Below are 25,675 nucleotides of genomic sequence, written 5' to 3'. Positions count from 1 at the left end.
GCAGGTCCATGTTGATGAAACAGCCAAGCCTTTGGCTTTCACATTTGTGCCAACTGTTAGAAGACTTCCAGTACACATCCAGGTGATTGATACCACCAGATCCTCACCACAGCCTGGGAAACAGCAAATGCCTAAAGCCAATTCTTCAATAATGAATGAGGTAATCTCATAGTTTTCAACATTGATGTATTTTTTCCCCACACGCAGATCTTTTTAAATTAAATAACTGCTTCTACCAGTAGAAAACATATTATACCATCCAAATACACAATGTACGCACTGTCCTCCTAATATTAACAATGATAAATGTATTTTCATTGAGCTTGCTTTGATGCCTCAGTTGTCTTGCTGTACTGATGTACGCCGATGAAAACCTCATCAGACATTACAGTTAGAAATACTTTTTCTAAGCTAAATCCCTAACTGTATTTAGTAATGTTTAACATGGATCTACCATGTTGAAAAGCTGACTCACCACAGGGTGATCTGTTACTGCTATTGCATTTTATTCTCAGATAAGCTGTTGATGTGACCTTTCACTAGGAATAATGTCTAAGGACTAATGGCTATGAACTAATGGCTCTTTCAGTTCTCTGATATTATCTATATTTACAAATGGCCTTTTTATATGACAGACTAACAACTATTTATGTACGAATCCAATGTCACAAACAACCCGTAATACAGTTATTTATAACATGCATTCTAGCAACTGGGAAATAAATCTAAAAATTCTCTCAGCTGGGAAACTACCAGTCATTCTGGTGCATGAAGCAATTTAATGTTGCATATTTTCATCTTCCAACATTCGTAAACTACTACATGTCACTTTAGGATCTCCATTTCTATCCCTCAGACCATCTTTTTTTTGTTTACTTTATTCCAATCCAATCAAGTCAAATTAAAGCCAATTCAGAGTCCCAACAAGTTGGGATATTCCTGATCCAAGCTGACAAGACAGGGCTTCACCTCCTGTCTTGGGCTTGATTTACATGATCCAAGCTGATTTGAGTAGGCATAGCTCCTCCTCCAAGGCTCGATCTTATTTGCATCTTAGCCAAAAGGCCGAGATGCCACTTTAAAAAATTGCTTCAAATGAAGCTGAATTGTAACCTAATGACTTCAACCAAGTGCGGCATGTCGATACTACACTTGATCTTAGCCAATAAAATCCCTACAATGCAGAAGGAGGTCTTTAGGCCCGTTGACCTATCCCTCAGACCATCTATAGTACACAGTGATAATCTATGAAAGGCTGTATGATCAAAACTGTATCTGTTACCGTCCTGTAGAGCTAACTCTACATTTCTTTGTCATTTTGTTTTTTGACATATCTCTCAATTATGTTGCACAGCACTAGAAGCTGATGTTCCTTTGCTTGTGATGAAACCAAACTGTTTCTCACCCAAAATGAGAAGGAATTGTGAGTATCCTTCATAAACTACCCAAAAAGCTTTGACTCAGTCCACCATGCAGATCTGTGGAAAACCCTGAGCAGATTTGGATCATTAGGAGACTTTATGATCAGGTGAAAGGTGTGTTGTGTGTATTTGAAGTCAAGACAGAGCCATTCAGTTTTGGCAAAGGGGTCATTTAAGGATATCTGCTTTCACCACTACTTATCAATGCCATTGATGAAAAGGTCATGAGCGAATTTGGCCCAGGATACCCAACACTGAGTGCAGCCTTGGACAGAGTGTGGATGTTTGGTGAGGAGAGGGAGTTTGGTAAGGAGGGGAAGATGGTACTCTCTTGCATTTTCCAACTTTTTCACCCTGTAAGAATTAGTTTCTGCTGTTCTGTGGGAGAGGAGGTGAGCTGCTGGTTTTTAATCTGGTGAGCATCTCATAAGTGCTCAAAATCTATTTTCCAAAGATTTAAATTTGTCCTGCCATTTGTGATAAGATTAATTCATGTCTAAAAGAAAATAATTAAAATATTACATATTTAAATTTAAAATCATAAATATGATAGGACAGTTGATGTATCAAGGCTGGTGCACGTGGGAGTTCCTGAATACCAGGGAGTTTGGACAGAATACAGCTGTTGAAGTTGAATGAAGGGCCACGTCCATTGGGTGGGAAATGACAGATCCTGAATGTTAAAGGTTGCGATGGAAAGACTGTGAGGTTATATAAGGTGCCACATTTGAGTGGAAGTGATATGAGTTCTTGTTACTACATGAGGGGTTTACATTTCAATGAATAAGAAAAATTCTAACAGGTGGGTTTACCATCTTTGGTTAACTTAAAAAAAAGTAAATATAGTTCTCAACTTAAAAAGAATATAATTGCACAAAGATGGGTGGCAGGTCAGAAGATTTGACAAAATATTTAAAAGAAAGCAAAGAATGACTAAAAGATTGATAAGGAAAGAAAAATTTAAGTATGGGAAGAAGTTAAATAGAAATATAAAGACATAGTAAGAGCTTCTATAGATATTTTTGAAAAAAGTTAAAGCTCATCCTATAGAAAGCGAGTCTGGGGAATTAATAATTGAAAATTAGGAGATGACAGATGAACTGGACATGTGGAATCATAGAAGCCTACAGTGCAGAAAGAGGCCCTTCGGCCCATCGAGTCTGCACTGAACACAATCCCACCCAGGCCCTACACCCATATCCCTACATATTGTACCCACTAATCCCTCAAACCTATGCATCCCTGGATACTAAGGGGCAATTTCTTAGCATGGCCAATCAACCTAACCCGCACATCTTTGGACTGTGGGAGGAAACCAGAGTACCTGGAGGAAACCCACACAGACACGAGGAGAATGTGCAAACTCCACACAGACAGTGACCCGAGCTGGGAATCAAACCCAAGACCCTGGAGCTGTGAAGCAGCAGAGCCAACCACTGTGCTACCGTGCCGCCTCCCTGTGCTACCCCCGGTACTTTGCATCAGTCATCAATATGGAAGATACAAGTAACATCCCAGAAACAGCTATAAATTAGGAAATGGAAGGAGGGAGAAACTCAGGATAATTACAACTATCAGGCAGGTGGACCTCAGCAAGCTGTTGGAGTTGCAGGCTGACAAATCCCTGGGTTCTGATGGATTTCTGTCGAGGGCTGAATGAGTGGTGAATGAGATAATTGATGAGTTGATTTTAATTTGTGATTTGGGGAAGGTTCCATTAGATTGGAAAATAACGAATGTAACTCTTCTGTTCACAAAGGCAAGGAGTAAAGCAGAAAACTACAGGCAAGTTAACGTGACATCTGTCATAGGGAAAATGTTAGAAACGATTAGTAAAGAAATTTTGAGAGATTATGGGGAAATAAAAATCAGGATAATCAGGCAGAGTCAGAATGGTTTTGTGAAAGGGAAGTCTTGTTTAACCAAATTATTGGAGTTCTTTGAAGGCGTAATATGTACTGTGGATAAAGGGGAACAAATGGATGCACTATACTTAGATTTCCAGAAAGCATTTGATAAGGTGCCACTGGCATCAATCTTCGGATTAGTGTCGGTGAACTTGTCAGGCTGTGCGGGCTTGACTTGCAGCGGTTGGTGGGCCCGCAAGATGTCTTCCACGGGCAGCAATGTTCAGAGTATTGTCACTGAACGTGTTAGGCGGTGTGGGCTCGGTTTACAGCGACGGGTGGGCTTGCAGGTATCTTCCACAGGCACCAAAGTTCAGATTAGTGTCAGTGAAAGTGTTAGTGGGGGGAGGCACGATTTGCAGCCGTGCCACATCAAAAGTTAATGAGTAAAATAAAAACTCATGGTGGGAGGCAGAGAAGATTGGTTAGCCAACTGGAAACAGAGGGCAGATATAAATGTTTTTTTTTCTCATTGGTAAGTTGCAGTGAGTGTTGTTTCACAGATGTAAGTGCTAGGGCCTCATGTTTTCACAATTTATATAAATGACTTGGATGAAGGGACTTAAGGAATGGTTACTAAATTTGCTGATGACACAAAGATAGGTAGGATAGTAAAATGAACACAAGGCAATAAAAATATATAGGTTAAGTGAGTGAGCAAAGACTTTGCAAATGGAGTATAATATGGGAGAGTGTGAAATTGTCCATTTTGTCAGGAATGATAAAAAAGAAGCACATTATTTAAATGGTGAGAATTGTAGAGCTCTGAGATGCAGAGAGATCTGGGTGTCCTAATGCACGAATCACAAAAGATTGTGCAGCAAGTAATTAAGATAGCTAATAGAATATTATAATTTATTATGAGGGAACGGATACAAACATAGGGAGATTATGCTTTATTTATACAGACCTTGGTGAGACCAACCTGGAGTACTGTGTACGGTATTGATCTCTTAAGGAAAGATGGAAATGCATTGGTTAACTAAACCAATGCCTGAGAAAAGGACAGGCTAGGCCTTAATCTGTAGAAATTTAGAAGAATAATAGGAGATTTAATTGAAATAAATCAGATCCTATGGGGTCTTGACAGGGTGGATGTGGAAAGGATGTTTCCTCTTTTGGGAGAATCTAGAGCTAAGATCGCTGATTAAAAATAAGAGGTCGCCCATTTAAGACAGAGATGAAAATTTGTTTCTCAGAGAATCGCGAGTCTTTGGAACTCTCTTTCTGAAACGGTAGTGGAGGCAGAGGGCCCTATTTTACCATTTTGATTCTAAATGCTGGGTGGACTTGAAACTGGGAGTGTTTCAGATCCGACTTTTAGACCCGTTCTCAGGCTCCCATGCCTTTGCGAAGAGGGATATGAAGAACTTGTTAATAACTTAGCCGTGTCGTCAGCCTCTTCAACCTTCAAATGGAAGGTTTCTAATTGAATCTTGAATAGACGCAACATTTTTCCTGCTAATCTCTTGCGATTTATGGGGGTGTGGTGGGGGGAGGGGCAAGAGTGAGAAACATTGGATGCAGGGTAACTGAATTAGGTGAGAGCCAGTATTATCATAGAATATACGGCATGGAGACAGCCCTTCAGCCCAGATTGATCCATGCCACCCAAAATGCTCATCTGAGCTAACCCCATTTGCTTGCATTTGGCCCATGTCTCTCTAAACCTTTCCTATCCGTGTATCTGTCCAAGTGCCTTTTAAATGTTGTCAATGTTCTTGTCTCAATCACTTCCAACTGGCATATGTACCATCCTCTGTTTAAAAAAAAGTTGCTCCTCAGGTTGCCATTAATTCTTTCTCCTCTTAAACCTATGCCCTCTCATTCTTGAATCCCCAACTCTGGGAAAATGACTGAATGCACTCACCCTATCCATGCCTGTCATGATGTTATACATCTCTATAAGATCACCCCTCAGTCTCCTATGCTCCAAAGAAAAAAAGTCCTAGCATGTCCAATCTCTCCCTATAATTCAGTCATTTGAATCCTGGCAACATCCTTGTAAAACTCCTCTGCACTCTCTCCAGTTTAATAACGTCTTTCCTATAGCAAGATGACCAAAACTGAACACAAGTCTCCAGATGCAGCCTCACCAACATCCTTTACAACGACAACATAACACCCAACTTCTATACTCAATGAAATGACTGATAAAGGCCAGCATGCCAAAAGCCTTCTTCACTGCCCTGTCTACCTGTGACTCTGCCTTTAGAGTACTGTGCACCGGAACTCCAAGGTCCCTCTGTTCCATGATATTCCTGAAAGTCCTATACCCTGGTTAGGTGCATTGACTGTGCTATATTATTGTACCCGAACAGGTGCCGTAGTGTGGCACCTTGGGGATTTTCACAGTAACTTCATTACAGTGTTAATGTAAGCCTACTTGTGACATTAATGGATAAACTTTAAACTATTAAACTTTAAACTTTTTTAAACTTTAAACTTTTAAACTTTAAACTTTTAAACTTTAAACTTTTAAACTTTAAACTTTTTAAACTTTATAACTTTAGACTTAAACTTTTCTCCACCTGGAGACAGGAGTGTTTCAATCCATAAAAGATGTCAGGTGATCCTTGGGTGGCCATCTTTTTAGTCTTTTTGTACTTTAGAATATAAAAAATATTTTGAAGTTCAAAATATGCTGGAATATGACAGCCTACATCATTTTAATTATCCCCACTGAAAGCTATCTTGGACAATCTCCTTTCCAATGCATAGAATAAAGGGCTTGCTAAGCCTGCGAGTTCAGCAGTATCCCACATTGTGGACAGTACAACATTGTGGGATATTAGCACGAACAGTCAATAAAGTGTGTATAAAACAACACAACATTATTTCTTCCACAGTAAAGGAAACTCCCCTGTAACCATTAATGCATGCCAACCATGAAGCGTGCTATTACATTGAGCTCTCTGCCGAAGCTAGTTTCAACAAATAACAATGATATTTACAGGAATGAAGTGAAAAATATGTAATGTTAAATATTTACAAGTGAAATGTTAATTTGAAAAATATTTGTGCCACCTTTGTACTCTCAATAAGTCTTATGTTGACGGCAATGGAGTTTGGCAGGAAAGTTTTAGCCATCATGCAGAGCATCCCTATTTGACCAAGTAGCTCTTTAATAGACCATCTGTAGCTGCAATATTGTTAAGTGTTGGTGGGTGTAACCAGCGAAAAGTTGCCTCTGATGTGGAAATGCATGTCTCCTTTGTAGGCTGTTGGTCTTTAAATTTTTATAATAATAGGAAAAATGCAAGAAAGTGAAAGTGGTTCACACTTCTGGTTACACCATCAGAAATAGTGTACCACAGATAAAATCCCACCCTAAGTGTTATAAAAAGTTTTGCGGTTTAGTTTAATATTGCCCATTGATCTTTTCTCATAAACTGACTTTACCTCTTGTAATAAATATTACAATTTCCTTAGGTATTTTCCTCAATCCTCCTGGTTATTTGCAGAATTTTGCCCCTGATGTTTATCACAAACCTTTTTCTGTTTTACTTCCAATTTACTTTCTGCATCATCTAGAATGCATTAGCTTTGGATACTCTACCTTTTCATTTCAAATGAACCTAAGTAGCTTATTCCTAAATGATCCTGCCCTTTTAGTTTGTATCTTTTATACACTAACAATATTGTGCGCTGTGTAATCATTGTCTGATAAATATTGTCACCTGTACCTGGGAGAGAAAACAAAGTAAGTTGAAAACTTTTCTTGCAGCCTTTGCACATCACTGAAGAAATGCCCTCTGAAGATGTTACAATAACAGATAGCATTGGTGGAGGAACTCCACGGCAACAGGAAGAGATAAGCCAAAGCTGGTTGAATAATAAGAGAGGGGATGTGTCTGCTGAAGAAACTGTACCTTTACAAGGGATTTTCAAAGCTGAGCTTGTGTTCTTAGCAGATTCCTATGGAACTAACAATGATTGTTTGTCAAGAGAAGATGAAGCAGCAGCCAGTCTGTCAGCAAAAACATCACCTTTGTTAAGTTTGTCTCCAAATCCTTTTGGGGATGACAAGAGGAGCTCTATTCGAACGAGAGTAGTAGTGGATGAATCAAAGACTCCATTGTTGCAAGTTGCTGAGCAGAAGGTGGATGGGGCATTGGAAGAACCATTCTTTCAGGCAAGTGAAAAATTTTTGTTCATTCATGTTCATTTGCATTCTTTCTTTTAAGTCATCTGGTGTTTAGGTTGCTTTATTTCAGAGTTGAACATTATAATCACTTGATATCTAAGCATAGTGATTTCAATTTTACATTGGACAATGCTTGTCATAATGAACTTTATCTAGAAACAGTGAACAGTGCTCATGGACTGTATTTGTGCGCAATATTGATGAACATAACTCCATGGAAATGTATTGAATATAATCTCTTGGGTAAATTGACAGGCATCGGACCTTTCTATAATGCCATAACTTTAAGCAAAGCACCCCTTCTTGTATGTTCAAGTTCCCCACTTATTTCTTCAACTCCATGACTGATTACGTATTTATGCATTGTTTCACTGGAGTTATTATAATTGTGCTACTTGCTGCTGACCACTCTCCAATATCGGCAACAGTAAATGAGTGTTTAAGTTGCTAGTTTACTTAATGCTTGAGGTGATCAGAGTCTGTTACTTCTGCTAATTTAATCACAACATTATTATCTACAACAATTGTTTCTTTCTGTTTTCAAACTAAATGTTTAATTCCCATGCCTCAGCACTTGGAAGCTGTTTGCAGTGTTGATAAATATTGTTTACGAACAATATTACTAATAAACAAAAGTCTTCAATGATACTACATAGAGACCATTCACAATGTTAATAGACAGAGAATGGGAACTGTACACTGTATTAATGGAATGAGAATGGGAACTGTGCACAGTGTTAATGGACGAAGAATGGGAACTGCGCAGTTTAATAGACTGAGAATGGGAACTCTGCATAGTCTTAATGGACAGGATGTGGAGATGCCAGTGTTGGACTGGGATGGGCACAGTAAGAAGTTTCACAACACCAAATCAAAGTCCAACAGGTTTATTAGGTAGCACGAGCTTTCAGAGCACTGTTCCTTCATCAGGTGAGTGCTCCTTCTTTCAGCTCCTTCACCTGATGAAGGAGCAGTGCTCCAAAAGCTTGTGCAACCAAACAAACCTGTCCATTAACACTATGCACAGTTCCCATTCTCTGTTCATTTACACTGTGCACAGTTCCCATTCTCTGTTCATTTACACTGCGCACAGTTCCCATTCTCTGTTCATTTACACTGTGCACAGTTCCCATTCTCTGTTCATTTACACTGCGCACAGTTCCCATTCTCTGTTCATTTACACTGCGCACAGTTCCCATTCTCTGTCCATTAACACTATGCACAGTTCCCATTCTCTGTCCATTAACACTATGCACAGTTCCCATTCTCTGTTCATTTACACTGCGCACAGTTCCCATTCTCTGTTCATTTACACTGCGCACAGTTCCCATTCTCTGTTCATTTAGACTGCGCACAGTTCCCATTCTCTGTCCATTAACACTATGCACAGTTCCCATTCTCTGTTCATTTACACTGCACACAGTTCCCATTCTCTGTCCATTAACACTGTGCACAGTTCCCATTCTCTGTCCATTAACACTGTGCACAGTTCCCATTTTCCATTCTTTAATACTGTGCACAGTTCCCATTCTGTGCCCATTAACACTGTGCACAGTTTCCAAGCTTTCTCACTGTTAATGGACAGTGAATGGGAGCAGTGACAGTGTTAAAGGACAGAGAATGGGAACTGCGCACAGTGTTAATGGATAGAGAATGGGAACTGCGCAAAGTGTTAGTGGACAGAGAATGGGATCTGTGAACCATATTAATGGACAGAGTGTTAATTTTGATTTGATTTATTATTGTCACGTGTATTAACATACAGTGAAAAGTTTTGTTTCTTGCACAAACAAAACATATCATTCATAGAGAAGGAAATGAGAGAGTGCAGAACATAGTGTTACAGTCATAGCTAGAATGTAGGGAAAAATCAACTTAATGCAAGGTAAGTCCATTCAAAAGTCTGACACCAGCAGGGATGAAGCTGTTGTTGAGTTGTTTGGTACGTGACCTCAGACTTTTGTATCTTTTCTCCAACAGAAGAAGATGAAAGAGAGAATGTCCAGTGTGTGCGGAGTACTTAATTATTTTGGCCGCTTTGCCGAGAAAGTGGGTAGTGTAGACAGAGTCAATGGATGGGAGTCTGGTTTGCATGATGGATTTAGCTACATTCGGGACCTATTGTTGTTCCTTGTGGTCTTAGGCAGAGCAGGAGCCACACCAAGCTGTGATACAACCAGAAAGAATGCCTTATATGGTGCATCTGTAAAAGTTGGTGGGAGTCATAGCTGACATGCCCAATTTCATATAAATCATAGAAACATAGATTTTTATGATTTCTAGTCTTAACTGACATGCCAAATTTCCTTAGTCTTTTGAGAAAGTAGATCATAGAACTTGTGAATTGTGTACAGTGTTAGTTAATTTTTGAGATTTGAGAATAACAATAACATTAATGGACATTTGGATAATGGACAATGCAGTAAATTATGATTAAAGCTTATCTTTCAGCCTGGAGGGAAGGTGACGTGTGTCTGCTTATGATCAGTATTAGGAGAACTGTTCTTTTTGCTGTTACGTATTATTCACCTGGATCCAGGTCTACAAAATCCATTGCTTAATTCTAAAAATGAGACATGCTTAGGAAAGTACTGAACAGCATAAATGAAGTAGCAAATTTCCAGAATCCATATGTGAAATGGGCATATATGTGGCAGGCCAGTAGAAGTTTACAGCATGGAAACAGGCCCTTCGGCCCAACTTGTCCACACCGCTCTTTTTTTAAACCCCTAAGCTAATCCCAATTGCCCGCATTTGGCCCATATCCCTATACACCCATTGTACCCATATAACTGTCTAAATGCTTTATAGAGTCATTGAGGAATGTAGGGAACATAGGGAATTGTAAAGCAACATATTTTGGTTGTGTGAACGAAGAGAGTATAGAATTAGTGGTACAATTTTAAATGGGATGCAAGAACCATCTAAGGTTTACTGCTACACGTCCTGAAAGTGGCAAGGCAAGTGAAGAAGGCTAAATAAAAAGCTGGATAAAGAGCATGCAAAATCCTTTGCAACAGAGGAATGAAGTGCAAAATCAAATAATTAATGTGAAACCTTCATAGACCTCAGTTGAAGTCCCTAGAAAAATTGTGAGGCCTTAGTGAGAATACAGAGAGCATTTGCTGGAATGGCACCTGCGAGTAGGACATAGAGGGACTAGGTACCCTGAGATTGTTCTCCTTGGCACAGAGAAGGATAAGGGGAGACTTAAAAAGTCCATTCAAAATCTAAACTATATTTAAGAAGGGATGTTTATTACGTATAGATTGCAATAAACTAGCCAACTTTACATCAGTATTAGGAAAGGTAATGGAATTTCCACAAAAGAAGACGACTTACAAACCAAAAAGATATTAATGATTAGTTAGCATGGATTTTAATAGGGAAAATCTTGGTTGGTAGCCCCAGTGAGAGAGTAAGTGTAGATAATGGCAATGTGGCAGATATAGAACATTTAGATTTCCCAATGGCCTTTGATGACATACCTCATAATAGGCTAAACAATAAAGTCAGAGCTTGAGGTATAGGAAAGAGAGGAATCATAACGGACAGTTATCTGGCTGCATGATGCACAGTAAAAAGTCTGACAACACCAGGTTTTAGTCCAACCTATTTATTTGATAATATACTCGCAAGCTTTCGGGTTAGCCCCTTCGTCAGGTGAATGGAGAGTTCTGGCCTCAGACAGAGCATATAAAGCACAGAAAACTGTCTGTGCTTTATATGCTCTGTCTGAGGCCAGAACTCTCCATTCACCTGACGAAGGGGCTAACCCGAAAGCTTGCGAGTATATTATCAAATAAATAGGTTGGACTAAAACCTGGTGTTGTCAGACTTTTTACTGTGTTTACACCAGTCCAACGCCGGCATACCCACATCATGCATGATGCACTGCAGAGATTAATGGCAAGGAATAGCTAAATAGCAAATCAACAGGTAGAATGTCCACAAAGCTAAATATTGGGACCGCTATTATTCACGTTTTATATTAATGATTTAGCTATTGAAATTAGAGGTACTATTTCTAAACTGAGGGCTGGGGGAATAGTCAATATTGAGCGGGCCTGCAACAAATTACAAAAACACATGAATAAACTTTTAGATTGGGTATTTAATTGGCAAACATATTTCAAAATAGTTTACAGCATTTTGCATTTTACTAAGAAAAGGATGTTTAAGATTACCTGGAAAGTAAGAATCTAAATTGAATACAAATTGAGTTTGAGATGGCAGATGGGGTTTAATCCGAACAAATGTGAGGTAATGCGTTTTGGAAGGTCTAATGCAAATGGGAAATATACAGTAAATGGCAGAACCCATAAGAGTGTTGATACGCAAAGGGATCTGGGTGTACAGGTACACAGATCACTGAAAGTGGCAATGCAGGTGGAGAAGATAGTTAAGAAGGTTTACGGCATGCTTGCCTTCATTGGCTGGGGTACTGAGTTTAAAAATTGGCAAGGCATGTTGCAGCTTTATAGAACCTCGGTTAGGCCGCATTTGGAATATGGCTCAAACTTGGTTTGTTCTCACTGGAACGATGGAGGTTGAGGCGTGACCTGATAGAAGTCTACAAGATTATGAGAGGCATGGACAGAGTGGATAGTCAGAAGCTTCTTCCCAGGGTGGAAGAGTCAGTTACTAGGGGACATAGGTTTAAGGTGCAAGGGGCAAGGTTTAAAGAAAATGTACAAGGCAGATTTTTTTACACAGGGTGGTGGGTGCCTGGAACTCGTTGCCGGGGGAGCTGGTGGAAGCAAATACGATAGCGAGTTTTAGGGGGCATTTTGACAAATACATGAATAGGATGGGAATAGAGGGATATGGTCTCCAGAAGGGTAGGGGGTTTTAGTTAAGTCGGGTAGCATGGTCGGTGCAGGCTTAGAGGGCAGAAGGACTTGTTCCTGTGCTGTAATTTTCTTTGATCTTTGTTCTTAATCCAGAGATTAGTAAGGATATGCACTTCGCTACAGAGGGTTGTTGAGGCGAGCAGTATAAATCTATTTAAGGGGAAGTTAAATAAGGAACTGTGGGAGAAAAAAAATAGTGGGTTTGGCAGATAAGAGTTCAGTTTGAAAGGTTTTGAGAGGACCCAGATATAGTGTAAACACTAACATGGGCTGATTGGTTTGACTGGTCTTTTTTTGAGCTGCGTGATCTATATAATTCAATGTAAGGACCAATAACCAAAGGGCGCATATTTAACGTGGTTCCAGAGGAGCCAGAGGTGAGATTACGTGATTTGCTTTTTAACTTAGTGAGTTGTTTTGATTTGGAATGCAGTCCTTGTAAAGATAGTGGAAGCTGACTCAATAGCAGGTTTTGAAGGCAAACTGGATATATACTTGAAGTAGCAGAAACTGCAGCTAAATGTGGAAAAGTAGTGAAATGTGACTAATTGCAATACTCTGGTTCTGGTAAGATGTGCCCTCTGGACTCTCTGTAAGATTCTGTTATTTCTTGGGAACCTTGCTTGGAGATAATGGCCATTACGTGGGAGCTGAGCAAAGTATTAATGGGTATTTCTTGCACAATGTTTGTGGATGTTATTGAGATGTAGAGATGCCGGCGTTGGACTGGGGTAAACACAGTAAGAAGTCTCACAACACCAGGTTTAAGTCCAACCAGTTGGACTTAAACTTGGTGTTGTGAGACCTCTTACAATGTTATTGAGAACAGTGCAGTGTTGGTGGGCATTAATTGGTTCATGTTTACAATGTTGGATAGGGCTTTACCTTGATAAAGTGAGAGTTAGTGACTTCACACTGTATATCTTCTCATAGCTGATGATTACTGATCTAGACTGCTGAGAGAAAGGGTGGAGATAAAGGAGCAGCAGATTGTTAAATCAGTCCAGGTTGCGCACTCTATCATCTAAGGCCATTTGGTGATTTCAGGATTCTCCTGCTGGTCTTCCACCTTGTACCTTCCATAAACCTCAGTTTTGGCGTACTGTACCAACATGACGTGGACTGGGATGCTTCAAGAAGGGGGCTCACCACCACCTATGATGGATAATAAATGGGCAATAAGTACTGACCTTGCCAGCAACATCCTTTCCCATGAATAAAAAAATTCATTTATTGCTGCCTCTTCACCCATCACTCCTGTGGCTCGCTGAACTTCATTCTTTCCCAGTTGGGCAACAACTGCATTTGAAAATATTCATGCCTATTTTTAAATTCTTCTATGTGGCCTTGCCACTTCCTGTCTCTGTAACCCCACTTCAGCTCAATAATCCTCCCAGACCCCTCTGCTCCTTCAATTCTAGCGTCTTGACTAACCTTGGTTTTATAGACTGCATCATTAGCAGCTGTGCCTTCAGGTGTTTAAACCTTAAACTTTGGAATTTGCTCCCTAATGCTGTCCCTCTTTTCTACTCTCATCTCTCCTTTAAAACTTTTCTCTACCTCATTGGCCCAATTTTTGGCCAACTCCCCTTACAGTTCTTTATATGGCTTATGTCAAATTTTGCTCAATAATCCTAGTCAGACCCCACTTGGAGTACAGTGCTCAGTTCCGGTCGCCTTATTGCAGGAGGGATTTGGAAGCTACTGAAAGGGTGCAGAGGAGATTTACAAGGATGTTGCCTGGATTGGGTGGCATGCCTTATGAGGATAGGTTGACGTAGCTCGGTCTTTTCTCCTTGGAGAGACGAAGAATAAGAGATGACCTGATAGATGTTGAGAGGTTTGGATCGGGTGGATTCTCAGAGGCTTCTTCCCAGGACAGAAATGGTTGCCATGAGAGGACATAGGTTTAAGGTGCTGGGGAGTAGGTACAGAGGAGATATCAGGGGTAAGTTTTTCACTCAGAGGATGGTGGGTGAATGGAATCGGCTGCCGTCGGTGGTGGTGGAGGCAAATTCGATAGGGTCTTTTAAGGGACTTCTGGATGAGTACATGGGACTTAATAGGATTGAGGTTTATAGGTAAGCTTAGTAGGTAGGGATATGATCAGTGCAACTTGTGGGCCAAAGGGCTTGTTTGTGCTGTAGTTTTTCTATGTTCTGTGTTCTAATCCTTCTGCTGTAGCTGTCATTTTGAGCAGTGATCGTGCAATGCCATTTATGCAGCCATCCAATGAGCCAATTTGTTATTTTTTAAAATAATAATTTTTGGGATGTGGTTATTGGTGGCAAGGCCAAGATTTATTGCCTATCGCTGAATGACCTTGAGATGTTGATGCTGAGCTGGAACCTCACACCGTCGCTATTGTATGGTGAAGGTACTTCTGCAGTGCAGTTAGGTCAAGCATTTCAAAACTCTGTGATCGAGGAGCATTCATTATATTTCCAAGTCAGGATGGTGTGTGTACCTTGCGGGTGGTGGTGTTGCGGTGCAGCTGCTGTGCTTGTCTTTGTAAGTGGCAGAGATTGTGGACATTGGAGATGCAGTCGACAAACCCTTGGCAATTGCTGCAATGCAGCCTTGATGTGATTTGTTGGAGGGGATTGGATGTTTAAGGTAGTAGATGGTTGTGGGTCAAATGGACAGTTTTGCCATGGATGATACTATCCTGCTAAATGCTTGTCATTGGGCACATTTTACAATGCATGTGTGATAAATGCATGTGTGATGTAGAGATCCTTTGATTTGAGCCCAGTAATCAAATAGTTGAACATTTAGCAAAAAAAATCATCTTCCAGTATGATGGATTTAAATGTTTTCTTTATGTACTGACTCATTTCTTATTTCAAAATTGCAGAGATTTAAGATACTGGTTGCAATATATACTTAACTACATCTAAACTGATAACCATGAAGGGCTGTGAAATTGGATTGTGATCCAATGTATCAATCATGATCTAATGAAATGATAGGAAAGGCTTAAGGGTTTCGATGGCTTACTTCTGTTCCTGTGTTCCTTTGTAATTTAGATACAATTTTCACAACATTTTTGGTTAACAGTCAGACTTGGTCTCATGATCTACTTTCTGTTCAATGAATGTCAAAATACTTCAAATCAATTTGAGTGGTAAACTGTTCAGCTTACTTCTGAGCCAGCAACAATGTAACTAAATTATATGTGACTATCAAAGCCCCCATCATTTTAATCAGTTAGCAATTAGCAGATCACTGCAGATCATTTTGCAGTAAAGATGGTAATGAGGCTGCAAATTAAACATATTTTGTGTTCGTTGTCCTGACTGATTCTGGCTGGAATTCTCCGATGCCGTACGCCCGGCCACCACTGCCAACAAGAATGGACAAGCTGGTGCTCAGCCAAATGTCCGTTCACAGCAACGGGACTGGAGAATTCCCAGCCCGCCCATGTTTTGATTTGCTGAATGTTCAGTAATCTGATTATTAATCCCATGTCATCTTTTTATTTATTCATGGCATGTGGGCATCACTGCCAAAGCCAGCATTTAATGACTGTCCCTAATTGCCAGTAAATGCTGACTTTGCCAATGATGCCTACAACCCATGAATGAATATATATAGTTTAAATGATACGATTTCTGCAAACAATCCTATTTGAAATGCAACGCCAAATGTGCCAGTGTTGGACACGAAGCTGGGTAATAAGACAGCACATTTTGGAATTGTAGCATCTTAAAAACTCCACCTTTAGTTGGGAATTATGTTGTAGGTATTTTCGGTTACAGATCCATGATTTTGCTGTTGAACATGTTTCCGTCTTAGTTTTAGCAGGTTGAGCATCAAGCCCTTAGAAGGGGACAGGTGGATATTTACCAAACCATATCAACTGTTCCACACAGACATAAGCATATCTTCAAGTATCTTCTGTTCACTGTATTAAAAAAAGTAAGATATGCTTTCTCTAAATAGATTGAGTGATTTCGTAGATGGCAGAAACATAGAGGCAAAGATTATCAACATAGATGCCTTTTCTTTTGAAACTTTTAATTTCCGAGCTAACTCTTGTTAGTTAACTTCCATCAGAAGAATTTAGTTGTGATTATCAAAGCTATGTGGAATGACTGAAGAGTTTTTCTTAGAAATAGTTATTAGCTCAGGATTTTTTTTGAAAAATGCTGGTGAGTTCAAATGCTCTGATCCAGTGTGATTTGGATGTTCATTTAGGATAGTTGAAAAATTTGGATTTTTATAGTCCAGATTCATTTTGGGTGCACAGCAAAAACAGAAATAAATTGAAGCTGAGTTATTGCTTCCACAATTGTTCCCTGAGTGCAGTTTGACCCTAGCAGTTTTTATAAGCAGAGTGTGGTAATATGCATGCTGACCTGACTATGCCAAATGCTGTATTCACTAGCCATTCACAAACAGAAAGCTGATTCTGTGACTGCTGGCTATGTGAGGTGACTTAAATCCAATTACTGAATGAAAACCATGGCCAGAACTCATTGGCTGCTCACACTGGCAGGATCTTCTGGTCCCACTGTTGGTGCACCCCCTACTGCAATTTTCCTGATGGGGGTGGGGGATGGAGTTCATAGAATCCTACAGTGCAGAAAGAGGCCCTTCAGCCCATCGAGTCTGCACCGAACACAATCCCACCCAGGGCCTACCCCCATATCCCTACGTATTATACCCACTAATACCTCTAACCTATGCGTCCCTGGACACTAAGGGGCAATTTCTTAGCACGGCCAATCAATCTAACCCACACATCTTTGGACTGTGGGAGGAAACCGACGCTAAAAGTTAATGGAAAATCCCATTGAAAGTGACGGGGCCAGAAGATTTGCCACCGACAAATGGTGGCCTGCCTCCCATCGCAGGAACCATGCTGTGGGGAGACCAGAGAACCTCGCCCCATGTCTAGATTGAGTAGGATTGTCAATCGGGGGTTGTGAAGAAGTATCTTTTTTATGCAGCGCGTGGTAATGATCTGGAAATCACTGCTTACCAAGTGTTGGAAGCGGAGCAGATCTTTGATTGCAAAAGAAAATTGAACAGGTAGTTGAGAGAAATACATTTTGCAGGGATGGAGCAAGGAAATGGGTCTGGCTAATTGTGCTGCAGACGGCTGGCATGGAACCAATGGGCTAATGGCTTCTTCCTGCGGAGTATTGCTTTGATGACTCAATTCAAAAAATCATGGACCGTTGATTGGAATTGTGCTTTTGTTGATTATCCTCCATGATTTGAATTTTGTGAAGTATTTTCTGATTTGGTTGTACATAATTATTTGTGTTTGTTTACAGGGAAGCATTAAAAGCAAAAAAAGGAAATGCATTTAGTTTAATTCAATTCAAATTTTAAAACCAAGGGAGCATAAAATGTAATGAGATGAAAATTTTACTCGAATCTGCTTCAGGTTTAGAAAATTGATTCACATGGCTCCTCAGAATCTGAGCTTAAGTTATTATGAAGACTGGTGATATTATTGTGTTATGAAGTATGTGTGTGAAAACACCACAACAAGCGCACAGGATAGTTATTAAAAATTAGGATCAATTAAAAAGATTTTTGTATTCTATCTTTGACAGCAATGATCAATTGTTTCATTTATTTACTTTGAAATTGATTATCACTTTGAATATCCCTTTTGAGTGCTTGAAATAGCAACTCAACATTTATTTTATCAATTCTACTATCAGAAACAATTATGATCAGGCTTGGTGGTTTTAAATGGTGCTTCTGCATTAGAGTCAGAAGAGTCAGAACATATTCACATGGTTCTGTCTTGTCAATGAAGCTAATAAAACCCTAAACTGAACTCCTCCCACTCCCCTCATGTTTCACAAGAAACATGACAAATACATTTCTTAAAGGCTCAGCATCGTCATACTTGAATATCTTCCATTCTGAGGCACTTTGTCTCAGAAGATTCCAAATGACCTGAGTGATTCAGGCCAACTAAACCATTCAGGCCTTTAGTCCAGTTGTTACCATGCTGTGCTTTAATTCTGAAAGCTGCTGGATTTCTTGCGGATTATTCAAGTCCACATAAGTACTGATTATGTCGCCACCCATTTAAAAAGAAATCAATGTTCCATCATGGCTTTGCCCAAGAGCCCAATGGGCTAATTTGTCCAATCATATCTGTCAATTTAGAGATTTAAAATGAATAAATATATAAATTTACATTTAATAATGCGAAGAGTGGCACGGTGGCACAGAGGGTGGCACAGTGGTTAGCACTGCTGCCTCACAGCGCCAGAACAGGGACCTGGGTTTTCTTCCCAGTTTGGGTCGCTGTCTGTGTGGAGTTTGCAAATTCTCCCCATGTCTGTGTGGGTTTCCTTTGGGTGCTCCGGTTTTGATCCCGCAGTCCAAAGATGTGTGAGTTAGGTGGCTTGGCCATGCTAAATTGTCCATTAGTATCATGGAGATTAGCAGGGTCAGTACATGGGGTTACAGGGATAGGGCCTGGGTAGGATCATTATCGGTGAAGGCTTGATGGTCTGATTGGCCTCCTTCTGCACTGTAGGGATTCTATGGTTCTATGCAGGTGTGTGATGAATTTTGCTGTCTGTGGGGTTGGAGCTGGTGGTGAAAACTTCTTATGTGCACATAATTGTGTCACTTTATAAAATTTTTTTTGGATAAACTCCCCATTCATTCCATTTTAAACTTTTATTTCCAATTATTTTGTGTTGTTTTTCTTCATCTTTCCCTGAGTTTTATCCTTGGAGATTGAAAACTACTAGAACTTTTACTAATATTATCAATTTTGAAGGAAAATATCATTTTATTCTCATCAGCGAAGAGAGTATTTGGATTTCTAGAGTGAAGAAGAGTAACATCATTAACATGCACATTATTTTTCTTACAAAGGTTGACTCGTTGCATTTTCTACCCTCCCATTTCATTCCTTCCATATTTCTGGCTGAGTGTGTGTGTATGTAATCTGCTCCCTGACCTCTGCTGATGATCTGAAATGCCTGTTCGAGAGCAGTGGGGGAACATAGCCTGCTTCGCAGTGTGTGAAGGATATGAACTAGTCAGCAGCTTCCCACAGTACGAATGAGGTGGGGGATTCCAGAAAGAGGACTGCACGTGTGAATGTACTTATTATTCTGGAGGCAGTTCTTTAAAGCTTCAACCTGCTGCAAGATTGCACTGTTTATTTGGACAAACGCACATTGGCAGCTGCTGTTTTTCACTATAGTTCTCTACCAGAGACTTCTCAAGTGTCTCTCTCACCTCGTTGAGAGAGAATACAGGCTCCAAATAACTCCTCGTGACTCAGATCAGAAACCAAGTGACGCATGGCTTAAAGTCATAGAATCCCTGCACTGCACATTTGGTCCATCAAGTCTGCACCGACTCTCTGACAGAGGCAGCTTGGGCGAGATTGTAAAATCCTGCCCGAGGCCAACAGAAATTTCAGTTCTGTGAGCCTCACCCGCCCTGATTCCGGGGCGAGTGAGGCGTTAAAATTCCAGCCTAAGGGGTGACTTAGCATGGGCAATCCACCTAACCTGTACACCATTGGATACTGAGAGGAAATTGGAGCACCTGGTGAAACCCACGCAGACACGGGAAAATGTGCCAACTCCATAGAGACAGACATGGCAGAATCACTTTATTGTACAGAGCAGGAAAGTTACTAATTCATATCATATTGTTCTGAGAAGACTGGGATTTCTTTAAGTTTAACAGTGTGCTTACCAGGTCACTGGTTTGAGTGGCTACTGGCGATGTTTGTGCAGGGGAGAGCAAAACATTGGAGGGAAACTATTTTGTTAGTAACATTTATTGACTGAGCTAAGTGATGTACTTACTGGATCAGAAGCAAATAATTACAAAGTGAGCATTTTCAGTGAAATGAGGAATTGCTGGTGGGTGTCAAAGAGGTGCAGATTTTATATTTAAAATACTGCTGAAGTTTTACTTCATGCGCTCAAAAGCAGGATGGCAATTGATGTATAATAATCCCCCTTTTGAGTGTGATTAACTGAAGTGAACGTGTTTATGGACATAATCTACAACAGCCAGAGTGTTCAGGAGTTTCAATCTCAGTTCTATCTGGTTGTGGCTGGGCAGTGTTTCGGCCACTGGACCATCAATCCAGAGTCTTGAAGTAATAATCCAGAAAATATGAGTTTAAATCCCACCAGAGTAGTATGCAACTTTGAATTCAGCTTACAAAAATGGAATCTGGAAATAAAAGGCTGTTATGTATAAACATGAGCATGAAACTATTTGGTTGTTGTGAGAATCCAACTGGTTTGCTAATGTCTTTCAAGGAAAGGAAGCTGTGTTGTCCTTTACGTAAACCCATTCTGGCAGCAAAGTGGCTGATGCTTAGCTGCCTCTAAAGTGCCCTAGCAAGCTGCTAAGCCACCACCAAACCACAATTAAAACGCCCACCATTGCTTTCTTAGGGAACTAAGAATATGCAATAAATGTCAGTATTGCCATAGATGCCCACACTTTAAGAACTGATTCTAAAAGAAATCAAATGGCAATAAATGGAAGCAATGGAAAAAAAATCAAATGTGAAAAGAAAAACCTCAATATATGTTGTTAAGTTTTCATGACCATGTTGCTTTTACTTATTTTTTCCTTTTTTTTACTTTTCACAGTCAAGCACTTCTTGTACTCCTGATAACCTCACTGCTCAACCGCTATCTTTCACAAATGGGAGTGGAGAGTCCATCCCAGCTGATCTGCCACATGTTTGCAGTTCATCCTTATTAAATAAATCTTCACTCAGTTTTCCTGCCAAAACAAATTCAGAAAAGAAATCCTCCAGTTTACCCAGGTCCACTTTCTTGACTTCTTCTGAGACGTCCTTCTTGTCTTCCAGCTCCTTACCCTCAGCCCTTAATACTAAGTCCCTTTTCCCATCCAACTCTTCCTTTAGGAAGTCTAAAACAGCATCACCTTCCTATCCCCCATCTCCATTGCATTTTCTGAGCTGTAGTGATTTGCAGTCTTCCCCTGCCTGGTCCTCCTCATCTCTACCTTCTTCACGATCCACCGTGTGCTCTCCAACTCGTGTACCATCGTCGCTTCATTCATCAAGTCAGAATATACATTCTCCCACTTCTCAGCGATCCTCACATCACTCTCCTAGAATTCTTAATGATTCCAGTGTGATCTCAGCACACACTAATGTTGCCAAATCTGCTGTAGTATCTTCTCCTCCAACTCAGTTGTCATTGTTGACTTCAATTCTAAGGTCTGGAAAACGGCCTCCTGTCTCATCCAAATCCTCAGAACAATCAAAACTAGTCTCTTCGGCCACATCTCTAAGAACTGTTGATTCCCAATCTTCTAGCAAATCTCCAATTCCATCAACTCCACAGCCATCGCCTTCCGGTCAAAAAGCCAGAACACTTTCCCCCACTCTAGGGAGTATTCTGCTGGATTCTCCTGGAATTCTTGGAGGCACTTCTTCGGTCTCATCAGGGTCCCTAGCCTCTCCTTTGTCCCCAAAGCCTGGGAAACACTCTGTTCGTTCCTCTTTCACATCTTTATCTCAAAGACGTGGAAATATTGCCACAGGGACAGCTCAAACTCCATCATGCTCCTCATCCGTAAAACATCATGTTGATGCCTTGAGCCCAGGGAACTCCACAGCTGCACTAACTTCATGGTGCCATGGCCCAAAGCCCCTTACATCATCCCATTGTCCCTCCGAGAGACATGGATTGCTTTCTCCTGGCACAGCACAGTTTTCTTCACATCGTTTCTCACCAATCAGTTCACTCTCCCTGGCGCAAGAACCAGGGTCTCCTTTACCAGACCCCAGTTTGGGTCATTTACCTTCTGAGAGAGCTAGTAAAATTTCCCCCACCCCTCATTATTTGAGTTTAAGTTACTGCCCTGCAAAACTTGGCAGTCTGTCTCTTACTCCAACAGCTCGTTCCCTTTCTCCTTCTGCAAGGCCCCACAATATGCCCCCCTTATCAGAAAAGTTTGTTTCAGCTTCGTCCATTTCTTCATCCCCTACTCCAGTTAACTCTTTCCCACAATCTGGTTCCATTACACCTACCCCCTTGGGTATGAGTTCTCTTTTCTCTTCACTAAGATCAAGTTCAGTTTCTCCTGCCCTAAATCAAATCAACCCCCATTCTTCTTCATTAAGGCTGAGCTCCAGTTCCCCAACTCCAACTTATTCTACCTCACTAAGACCTCCTATTCCGGGACAGTTATCTTGCCATCTTTTCCATTTCCCTAGATCCAGTGCTAGTGTTAATTCTCCAGTTCACTGTGCAGCACATTTTTCTAACCCAAGACTTGATATAACATCACCTGGTCCAGCCCAGTCTCCTCCACTGCCAACACATTTCTCAGCTTCTGGCACACAGTCTCCAGCACAATCTTTATCCTGTTCCACTGAGAATGTGACTAAGAAACCAGAACAAAAGGTACTTTGCATCTCTTTCTTTTGCATGTTGTAGATAGTGATGAATATTGTTTTTTGGAATGGCCTTTTCACCCTCTGCTCTTATTAATTAACCTGCATCAAGTAATTGATATACAGTGAATCTATTTAAATAGCTAATCTTACCCTTCTAGTACTCATGAGAAAAAATCCTGAACTTCCTTAACTTTCCTGAGTTTGCCAGAATTGCTATCTCAGAGTATATTTAAATACTTTCTTATTATGTTAAATACTGACTTGTGAGGTTCAGAAATTGCTCAATCGGAGTCTTAAGAAATAAGCATAACTCTTTTGAGACCTGGGCGAGGTGCTGAAATTTGCTCCTTAATTGGTCCTTTTTAAACATTGAATAGTGCATTGCAAATGGAAAGCAACATTAATGGGCATTTTAAACATTGAAATATTGCATTGCAGATGGAAAGCAACATTAGTGGACATTATTGGAGATGAATTTATTGCAGGATTACAAAAGATGGTTGTTGCCATGTTTACAAATCTGTTCAAATTATAATCACAGCATTATAATTTTCAACCATCTCCGTCCAGTAATACATCTTTTTGCTATTTTTACTGCGTCACCCAATTTCACTGCTTGTTCCTTTTATTTTTGACTATTTCACTCCTGCAGTACAAGATCAAGTCAACTTATAAGGCTTTTGCAGCAATACCAACAAACACACTGCTTTTGGAGCAGAAGGTCAGTGTCAGCCATAGGAAACTTTGCTTCAGTAGTCCTGCTTTCCTCTTTGTGTGAGCCAACAAGCATTACGTAGACTATTGGCAAACTTTGAGATTGCTGTTGTTGTTGGGGGAGGATAGAGTAAGGTGAATCCTTTCTATCATATAGTAAAGGATCTTAAGGCAACACAATGTTTAATAATATCACGAATATTATTGCATGTTGAATGGTTGTTGTGAGGTGGATATTGTCCCAATGTTGTGTTCTGCAGTGTGATGTGTTTTTTGCAATGGGTTCTTACTTTGTCTTGTGAAAGCACTTCCTTCTGTTAAAAATGAAGGAAACTTGGATTGCATGTATCCTGTTCAAGCATTAGAAAGAGATTTACCAACTTGCATGCCTGTTGCTCACTAACCCGATCACCTGCAGTTGCTGTCTTGTCAAAGCAAGAGTGCATTTTCATCTTTAAGAGTCCTAATTTGCAAACCTGGGTTTTGTATCTTAATTAAGATCTTGCTGATTTGAACTTCTGGTCATAGTGATCATAAGCATTAATCTCAAAAAAAGAGTGAAAGCTGTGCGAAGCCTCAACTCTCCAGAAGGTGACGGTTCAAATTTAGCTTTGATAAAGACAAATGTTTCAACTGAAAATGCGGAGTCACAAGATAATGTTTCTGGTTCAATCACCTTTATTGCAGTAAAGCAAAACGCCAAGTGTAGTTAGTAGAGATGGTGAGTTCAGAAATTATTGGTGTGAGTGCTGACAGCAGGAGACTTATTTTCTACAGGAAAAAAAACAGACAATTTGATCATTACCTTGTTGCTGTTTCTAGGAGTTTGATGTGCACATGTTTCCAAAAACACAACAGTGATTACGTGTCAAAAGCACTTAATTGGCTGCAAAGTACTTCAGGCATCCTCGGATTATGAAAAGACATTGTATAAGTGCAAGTTGTCTTATTTTATTTGGTTCAATGTATACTATGAAGAAAGCTATTATTATGCTTAGGTAACATCATAGCTGCTTGCACACTGAAGAATGTCCTCCCTCAGAAAAACTATCGCAGTCATTCTTGAGAAAATACTTTTCATGCAAAACAAATAATCAACCCAGTTGACTAGATTGGATCAACTGCAACAATAGACAAGAACTTTGACACCATTGAGGCCATCAAACCCACAATCCTTTGACAATTCTGTCCAGGTATATTTCATCATGACATTGGAGAGTCCTTTGTGGGTTTTGAAGACGGACGGCTCCCTCCTTTTCCTCTCCCCCTTCAATAGGATTTCCATGGAAGCCGCTAAAAAGAGGGTTGGCCCTTTATTTTGCTCTGTATATTGCTTCTTAGCTCCCTACGCTCACAGCCAGATGAAAGGTCTTCCACACACACACTGCTGAGAATTCAGAATCAGAGACTTGCCAACAAAATGAGTGGGAGAGGTCTAGCTGTTATCAAAACAATTTTCTTATCATTTACAATTTTGGAGAAAGACCCTTTTGTCTTGGTGCTTTTTTTTAACAAACTTGTGTGAATACAGTTTGCTTTACAACATTTTTTTAATATATATCTTAATTTGCATTTATATTGTCTGTATTATTGAATGATGAAGGCATTCAAAAAATATAAGTGTAACTGAGTCTTTGTTACCTGTGTTAACGGACTCAGAATTCAGTACAGAAAGTCTGTTGGCATCTCAAGTCTAGGTGATGCATACTATGCAGTAATGGTGCATGAAATTTAAGTTGGCACCAAGTAGGCATTCTAAGCCCATGACCACAGAAAATTCATGCAAATAACTTATGTAGTACATAAATAATTTTTGAATATGTACAGATGATATGTCTTTCTTAAAGTCCTAGGCCATTTGGCCCATCAAGGTTGTTAAATACACATGGATTGTCTTTCAAATGTTCTTTTCTTTTCTGAGCTTCCGTAAAGCTGCAAAGAAAAGTAATGATCCTATAGACTCCGAAAGACACAAAGAACAACGAAGGGATGCAACAAAAATGGTTAGAACTGCAGAAAGAGAAATCAAGAAAAGACTTGAGGAATCTCGAGGGCAAAACTTCAGGAGTTTACGAATATACATACATGTGAAATGGAAGCAGAAGTTGGCCATTCGGCCCCTTGAGATTGCTTTGCCATTCCCATCGACCCCCGATAATTTGATTTCCTTGCCTAACAAAAAATCTATTAACTTCCGCCTTAAAAAATACTCAAAGACCTCACCTTCTGAGGCA

The 25,675-nt window shown here is 40.1% G+C and overlaps 1 protein-coding gene across 1 annotated transcript in view; it reads left to right on the top strand.

The window, feature by feature from the left end:
* lrrc1 (leucine rich repeat containing 1) overlaps positions 1–25,675 on the top strand; it is a 402,129-nt gene that overhangs the window by 320,270 nt on the left and 56,184 nt on the right. The window contains exons 24-27 of the mRNA XM_080192020.1: positions 5–160; positions 7,056–7,463; positions 20,944–22,734; positions 23,380–23,448. Of these exons, the coding sequence (XP_080048146.1) occupies positions 5–160; positions 7,056–7,463; positions 20,944–22,734; positions 23,380–23,448 (2,424 nt within the window). The remainder of the gene's footprint in view (positions 1–4; positions 161–7,055; positions 7,464–20,943; positions 22,735–23,379; positions 23,449–25,675) is intronic.

Source organism: Carcharhinus amblyrhynchos, chromosome 7, assembly GCF_965287045.1.
Source record: "Carcharhinus amblyrhynchos chromosome 7, sCarAmb.v2.hapA, whole genome shotgun sequence".
Lineage (NCBI taxonomy): Eukaryota > Metazoa > Chordata > Chondrichthyes > Carcharhiniformes > Carcharhinidae > Carcharhinus > Carcharhinus amblyrhynchos.
Note: the sequence above shows the minus strand (reverse complement) of the source record. Positions and strands in the feature narration are given on the sequence as shown.